At 38.0% G+C, this 8,707-nt stretch overlaps 1 protein-coding gene across 2 annotated transcripts in view; it reads left to right on the forward strand.

The window, feature by feature from the left end:
* The window catches only part of Samsn1 (SAM domain, SH3 domain and nuclear localization signals 1), an 83,362-nt gene that overhangs the window by 59,886 nt on the left and 14,769 nt on the right, over positions 1–8,707 (forward strand). For both annotated transcript variants that reach the window (XM_008852536.3, XM_008852537.3), the window contains exons 4-5: positions 4,345–4,474; positions 5,829–5,980. In XM_008852536.3, coding sequence (XP_008850758.1) covers positions 4,345–4,474; positions 5,829–5,980 — 282 coding nt within the window. The remainder of the gene's footprint in view (positions 1–4,344; positions 4,475–5,828; positions 5,981–8,707) is intronic.

Genomic DNA, 8,707 nt, shown 5'->3' on the forward strand with positions numbered 1-8,707 from the left:
CACTTTTCATATTAGGTTGTCTTTTATTGTTAGTTTTAAATGTTTATACAATTTCTTCATAGGAGTCCTTTATCAGCTATATGACTTGTAATATATATTCTATCACTCTGAATTGTATTTTATTCTATCACTCTGTATATATTCTATATCATTCTGTATATATTCTATCATTCTCTGAATTGTATTTATTGTGCTTTTGTACATTTCACACAACATTTCTTAATCAAATTTAGACCCCCTCTCCCATCCATGTCCCCCATTGGACCTCATGCATTCCACCATATATAAGTCCCATCCAGTCAAGCATTTGTACTCAGATGTCCTTCACTGCAAATTCATCCACTGGAGCCTAGTAAGCCTATCTAGAGATTGTAAGCAAGGTCTACTCTCGCTCTCATCCAGCAGCAATCAGTCTCCAGTAGTTCCTAGACTAGGGATGGCTTACTGCCCATTTCCCTCGCTCCACTCTGGGCCCTTGTCTGTTTGAGTTGGCATGGGTCTTGTGCTTGACGCCACCATTGCTATAAGTTCACATGTGCAATCTTCCAGTGGCCTGAATGTCTCTGTTTCCTTATGCTCATAGGAAACATGAACACTGGCCCTTATAGTCTGTCCTCCCCGTCTCCCAAAATGGTCCCTGAACTGTGGATGGGTGAGGTTTAATATAGGACCTGTGGCCCAAATGTTTATAATTTTGTTATTGTCCAACTTACCCATTTTTCTTATTACCAGTGCTTTTGGCATCATACATAAGAATCTATTATTTAACATAATCTGAAGGCTTGCATCTATGTTTTCTTCTCAGAACGTTATTATTTTAACCCATAAATTTTAGCATATGATCTGTTTGGAGTTAATTTTTCTATGTGGTGCTTCAGAGGCATACAACTTACTCTTTTCCACTTGACTCTCTAGTTGACTCAACTTCATTTGTTGACTTTTCTCATTTATTGTCTTGGTGCCTTGTACAAGACAGTGGATTGTACATCTATGGTTTTAGACACATGGATCATAAGGGTTACTTATGGACTATATCAATTTGCATATCTTACACCCATTTTCTCTTTCGGTCCACTTCTGGCTGTCTTCTGTCCCCCAAGTGCTCTATGACAACCAGCAGTAATCTCTGTGTTGTCCAATACAATGTTCCTTTACTATTTAGCTGAAGATTGGGAGTAGTATCCTTACATATGGAACATACTTTTGGTTTTTATGATTGGGCATTGTTTTGGATTTTATTTTTCATAGCTTTTGTTCTTGGCTTTGATTTCATTGCCATCTCTCTAGATGTTCAGTTCTCCTGAGGCTTCTTGAAGTCTTGGATTCTCTACTTGATGTATCCTCTCCTCTTATGTGATCTCAGATGGTCTCATCCCTGCCACAATGTTTTGTGTTGATGGCTTCTTTACCTAATTTCGGTACTTATACAACTAATTCTTTATTTGATGCCATCACTTAAATGTCCACACATATCAAGAACCAAAAGTCTCTACATTTCTATATGGAACAATTAATTTTTGTCCATTGGCACTAGAAAACACTTCTATGACTAGATGCTACAGGGAAAAAGAAGGGAGAAAAGAAGGCCCGACAATCATTTTAAGTATTCTTTCTGCCACTTTGCATATTGATTAATCATCATATCTTCTTGGTTCTGATGCTCAAAGAATATTTAAAACTCCTAATTTCTCCATTCAAACTGTCCCTGCTTTAGTAACCACCTTCCTATAACCACAATAACTACCTAATTTATTTCCATTGTTACACTGTCTCCTCAATGAAATACATTCTGAACCAGAAAGCTAAAAAGATCTCAGAAAAGGAGGAAGACACATCAGGCTCCAGGTTAATATTTCAGAACATCTTCAAAACCTTTGCTATGGTTTGCTCAAACTAGTCCTCTGTGGAGCAGACCTCAAGAAGAGAATAGAATCATCCAGGAAAATAAATGTATAGGGAAAGCCCTGCAGGGACAATGCAAGTCTCACATCTATAAAAGGAGATAGAGAAGGAATGGCTGTCAGCATATCAGTCTTCAGCCAATCTCTGAGACGCTTTGGCCAGGCTCGTGAGGAATCCTTTAAATCAAAGCTATCCACTACAAGAACTCCATATTTCATCAAAATAGGCTCAGATCTTATCCCTGTGTATTCTGTCACTAAGGCAGTGCATTGGTCTGGCTCCAGTACAAATACAGTTGTAGGTACAGGGGTGAAGTACATGGAACTGCTGGTGTATACTAGTCCTATTTCTGTTGCTAATAACACAACACCACAGACTGATTAATTCACAAGGAGGCTCATTTTGGTTCACAGTTATGATCCAAGATTGAGGGGGTCAAATCTCATGATGGCGTTTCTGATGGCAGGGTTACAAAGTAGCAAAGGTTATCATGTTATGACAGATGGACCTTGTTCTAGTGTCTCTCCCTTTTCTAGTAAAACCACCAGTACCCAATTCTGGAGGCTCAACCCTGATGACCCCATCCAATCCTAATCACTTCCCAAAGGCCCTATCTCTAAGCACTAAAGACAGATCCAGTCTCCCCTTTTAATATCTTACAATGGACCTTAAATTCACATATGAGTTCTTGGAGAGGACAAAAAATATTGAAATCAAAATTTTCACTCTCTGACCCCCAAGGTTAATGTCCTTCTCACAATGTACATTATAGTCAGTAAGGTATAGGCCCATAGCAAGAGATCTAAGTGGTACATTCCTGCAGCCACCATACAAGGTCTACAAAGCTTGTCAAGAACTGGCTAGTTCACTGCTTTGAATTAATGTGATACTCTCACTACATTGCCCTGTGTACCCCAGCTAATTCTGTGTTCAATTTGTTCTTATCATTCCTTTTGCTTTTAAAACTACCCTTGTGGGCTGGTTGTTCTTGCAGAAGACCAGGTTCAAATCCCAGTGCCCACATGGCAGCTAACAACTGTGTGTAACTCCAGTTCCAGGGGATCCAAGAACCTCTTTTATCCTCTGTGGGCATTGCACGACATGGGTGCACTTACCTACTTCCAGGCAATACACACACACATAAAAAATAAAAGTAATAAATAAAATATTTTAAAAACCACCCATGCAACATCACATAAATTCTATATTCTCATAAGGCAGGTCAATATATTATAAAATAATATCTTGTTATGATTTCAAGTAGATTCAGGACATGTGTTACCTTACCACTGAGGTCTTCGGAATTTGTTTCACCTAAATCAACCAACCTTCCTCATCTGAGCCCTACTTGCTAGCTCTGTCTTGCTGTCTAGTTTTATCTCCTTCGTAGCACTCAAAATTTCTGAAATAGTCTTGCTTACTCTTTTATTTACATATGTTCAAGTACTTTAAAGACATACCTACACACACGTATAGTCTATATAGAGTACATAACCTCTTTATACTAGAATCTATCTCATTAGAGCAAAGCCCTTTACAGTATTTTGTTTATTACAGTATCCACAACTTCTAGAAAGGTTCCAAGTACCTAGGGGGTGCTTTACAAACTTTCCCTGAATGACTGAATGAGTAAAGAATAGATAAAAGCAGAGAATCAAACTAAGCCTCTATTATATATGTCTTCTAAAGTTTTATCAATGCTCAGAAATACTCAAAAATAAGAATATTGAATTACATTCTGACTAATATTAAGAAATTCATAGGCTTTGTCCAAAATCTCTAAATATGGAAAACATTTGAGATGTTTTCAAGGAAATGTAATTTGTTTTGAAATTGTCTGTCTTTTCTAATTTTATGCAAGATTTGCTTTTCACTTGACTAGATGGCAAGCACAGTATGAAATTTGTAAAGCTTCTTAGATAAGCCTTGCTTTAGAATTGCAAAGTGTGCATGTTTTATTCATATCTGGTGATCTGGTAGGGTGCAAATAACTGACATGAAACAACTGTGCAGAGTTTAAACCTGTAATATCAGATCTCAAAGGATTAGTAATGGTGGTAAATAGATAAGAAGGAGAACATGAAGAAGAAAGCATGCTTTAACAGAAAAAGCATAGATGTCAATACATGTAACGTTTCTGATTAAATAGCTTTGGTATACATTCATCTTTATTTGCAAAAAATGGATCATTATGATTTCAGTTGATTCCATAATAAGCAATGTCTTGTCTAAGGGATTTTTCAAAGTATTCTCTAAATTGTTTTCCTAGAAATTGAACTGAAGATTAATGACTCTCATATTTTATGCTGATATATTCATGAGTGTTTTATTGCTTAAATATGTCTTGTTTGTTGAGTCAATGCACACAGTGAACATCTCCATGGAAATCTGAAAAATCTGTTCTGTGCACTTAACCTCTGATTTTTTTTTTCCTTCCTAAAGGATGAGGAAAATGGAGAGGAAACCCTCTCGTATCGGAACAGTGATCCCATGATTGGGACCCACACAGAGAAGGTCTCTCTCAAAGCCAGTGACTCTATGGATAGTCTCTACAGTGGGCAGAGTTCATCAAGTAAGGCTAATGAATAAAGAGTGAGACTGTAGACATGAAGGCTGGGTTAAACTAACTTTTTAAAGAAAGGTCACCATGAGGCTTGTTTATCAAATTAGCAACAAGGATCTGGACATTTGATAATAGACATAGTGAAAAGGTAGGATATATATTGAATGTACATTAACTTACTATTTATTATAATACATAGAAAATAGACTTTTGGGCCTGGAGAGATGGCTTAGCAGTAAAGACCACTGACTACTCTTGCAGAAGACCTTGGTTTGATTCCCAGCACCCACATGGTGGCTAACAACTGTTCAGAACTCCAGTTCCAGGAGATGCAATGCCCTCTTCTGACCTCTGTGGGCACTGCACCACATGGGTGCACTTACATACATGCTGGGCAATATACTCATACACATAAAATAAAAATAATAAAATATTCTTAAAAAAAGAATGTAAACTTTTAATGCTATAGACATTAGGGCTTTTGGGAATGTGCTTCAAAAAAGTTGTTAGGTAATAAAATATGACTCTTTAAAAATGCATGCTATGGAAAACTAGCATTATCTGGAATCAGTGGAGCGTCTCAAGGAATTTTTACCGTAATCCCAGAGTGCATGATAGTGAACAAAAGAGCAGTTCTCTCCCTGTGAGAGTACCAAAAGTTCAGCCTGAAGAAGCACATGAGGAAAGTAGACTTGAGAGAAAAAGGAAACACTCCTGCTGAGAACTATTCTGGTCCTACACAGAGGAAACAAAATGGAATGTTTCCTTTTGTTCGCTTTGTTTTGTTCTGTTTCCTCTGAAATTCAATATCAGAGAGGAAGAGGACCCAGAAACAAGCAATGAATCAGGTTGGGGATATGCACATATGAACATTCTTCCTCCCTCTCCCTTCCTTCATACTTGTAGAACAAGCAAAAGTACCACATTTTATTAACAGACGTTTGCTCTACATAGCTGTTAGCATACACTAAGAACTGTGGGGAAGATTTTTGATGTAATTATGTAAGTTGTAGGGAACATCGCAATGTCATGCTTTGACAGTCTATAATCAATAGCATATAAAGATCAAGCTATTTCTATCAATTTCTGAGTTTGCATGTATGAGGTTATCTGGTGAGGTCAAAGTTTGAAGCTACAGCTTGCTGAATCAGATCATACAGACCAAAATGAAAAGGTGTTGGGATAAAGATTGAGGAGCATGACCAGAGCAACAGGAAAAGGATCAGAACTAGTTCAGAGTAGAGAGCTCACTCACAGAGTATGGCTAGGAAATAAGACTGGCATCCACTGCTTCAGTGTCTAGAACAGTGGTTCAGAATGCTAAAATCCTTCTCTGAGAACTGTTAATCTTTGCATTCATCAGGTGGAATAACAAGCTGTTCAGATGGCACAAGTAACCGGGACAGCTTTCGACTGGATGATGACAACCCCTACTCAGGACCATTCTGTGGCCGTGCCAGAGTGCATACAGACTTCACACCAAGTCCCTATGACACCGACTCCCTCAAAATCAAGGTGGGCCAACATTACACCTCCTTCCTGAACAGCTTGTCAAATGCTCATTGCTCAGAATATTTCAGAACTACAAGTCAGAAATAAGGATGTAGATTCTTCGCAGATGGTAAACTGGGGACTGGCTTGCAGTGGGGAAAAAAACTGAACACACAATGAGTTGGTTTAAGAGGGATCTGTTGATTCTAGCTGTTAGCATGAAACAATAAAATTCCGAATCTATGGGGGACAGGGAAGGAATTGTCTAAATTTTTCTGAACTCTGAAAAACTCACTGTTGCTAGGGGTGCCCAGGTCTGCCTGATACTTGCTGGAGAATAAAAATAATGGAGCCAAAAAGAGGAAGAGAAGTTGAAACTGCCAGGCAGGAAGCCAGCAGAACAAAGGCTAGGGAAATGGCTCCTCTGGGCAGCTCCAGCTCTTTTAAAGTAGATTTACATGCTTAACCAGCGGTCCCTCTCCCTAATGATATCCCAACCCTGAATTCCTTCGTCATACAACAAAGTACCCTCAACTCAGAGTTTTCAAATAAGACAAATATATATTTATTGGATCACAGTTTCTGCAGGTCATAAATCTGGGCGTGGGTAGGCTGAGTTCTCTGCACAAGGACACACCTGGCTGAAATCAGATTGTCAGCCAGGCTATGATGTCTCCAGGGACTTGGAGTCTTCCTTTAAGCTCAATTGCTGTGGGCAGAATGCAGTTTTGTGTATTTCCTAAGAGAACATCTATGTGCAACTCAGGTGTTTTTTTTTTCGTTCTCAAAGTACAGAGTAAAAATCCCATAGCTACACAGAGGAAGGAAATTGGTTTTTTTTTTCTTGGGTTACCTGCAGCTTTTGAAAATGTGCAAATTTAAAAGATATGAGCTACAGGACTACAAATTTAAAAGCTAATAGGAAGGACTCAGGAAAGGGCTACCACATCTTGCTATATGTTAGTTCTTCTGAGGAGCTTTCTGTCTGCTTAGTGGAGAGCATCTAGCCTTATTTTATTCTTTGCAGTTAAAATGTGGAGAAGCTTAGAGGATGAACATTGAGACCAGATAGGCAGAAAGACCACATCTTTCAAACTCTTAATGCTATAATACTACAACAAATAAAATTCGGGTTTCACATCAATTACAGTCACAGAGCAGTGAGGAAATATATGGTTAATGCTAAATCTAATAATGTGTTAATTTAAAGGTTGGTTCTTAGAAGTAGTTAAAATATACTGGAATCTAGAGCATTTTTTCTGGGATTAAAAAGTTACATCTCAAAAGAAAGACTATGACTCTTACATATAGGCAATTACTTGCATAGAAATTTTCTTGATAAAGAAATATCCCTTGGAGATTTTTCTTTACTCTTGCCAATAATTTCATCCTAAATGAAACGTAGCCTTAGACATGAATAACCAAAACACTAATTGGTTTGACCATGCTAGTCTTCCTCTTGCATACTTCATTGAAAACATTGTTGTGGTGTTCATTCTATTTACTAACTCTTCTTGATGTTACTAGAAATATTGGGGAGTCCAATGGAGTAGTCACATGTTACGAGGGAAACTGGGACCATATTTGGGGTTCTCATTCTCATTAATAAAGAATTTAAGAATGGAATCAAAAGGAAAGTTTTAGGACAATCTGATTTTAGATTAAAAGAGAAACCCCAAGGTGGCAAGCTGTAAACCTGGACAGCTGTCAGAGGAGAAAGATGGCAAAGAGGAAAAGAAGAAGCCATGCCATTTGAGTTAAGCTGACATGGAGGTCAGCTACAGGGTGGACAAGCAGCCATGAGGCAGAGAAGAGAGCTTCAGAGGAAGGGCAAAGCCCCAAATATTAGAGAAAGCAGGCCTAGAAAAGAGAGAGAGGAAAAGGGAAGGTTATGCTTTTCTGGGTAATTCAGAAAAGCAGACAGACAAAAGAAGGTGAATGGTGGCAGCTTTGTAACCACACTAGGGGGCAGGAATTCTGAGAAGGAAATGTATGATATCTCATTAGTAAGCTAATTATTCCTCCTATGTCTTTAGCATGGCTTATGGTAAAGCTCTCCTTTCTGAGGGGGTCATCCCTTGGCTAGGTGACTGGCCAGTCCAACTGGATTAACTTGTTTATAGTTTGGGTAGTTTAGAATGTTAGGTCTACACCCAGGCCAGAGTATAGCTTTCCTACTGGGCCTCCACAGAGCCCTGATCAAGGCTTCTGCAGCATTAATAAGAGTATCATCAGTATCTTAAGAATTAAGCAGTATAACTATCACATAAGTACTTTTGTTACACAGTCAGTGAATTTTACAGACTTTCACTACTTTAGGTGGATAAAATACCTAAAATGAATTTCTTTTATACTGTAAATGGATTGGGCCATATGAGTTAGAATCATGGCAAAGTCAAACACTTCTTTCCTTTCTCCAGTTGGAGAGCTCCTCCAAGAATGAAGGGTTGAATGCTCACATATATATTGCTTTGGCAGTATGAGCGAAAAGAGAATCATTTTAAGCTCACACATGGGCTTGAGTTATAAGTCTGTGGTTAACTACTTGAAGACTCTTGGGAAGTTACTCTTCCTTTTTCTGTGATATTAAAAAAATTTTTAAATACATCAGATGATTTACCAAATACACCTGTTGTAAGCATAAAATAAGAGTATAAAGTTTTATATCTATCTATCTATCTATCTATCTATCTATCTATCTATCTATCTATCATCTATCTATCTATCTATCTATCTATCTATCTATCTATC

Source organism: Nannospalax galili, unplaced genomic scaffold (genome assembly GCF_000622305.1).
Source record: "Nannospalax galili isolate Female #2095 unplaced genomic scaffold, S.galili_v1.0 scaffold266, whole genome shotgun sequence".
NCBI lineage: Eukaryota > Metazoa > Chordata > Mammalia > Rodentia > Spalacidae > Nannospalax > Nannospalax galili.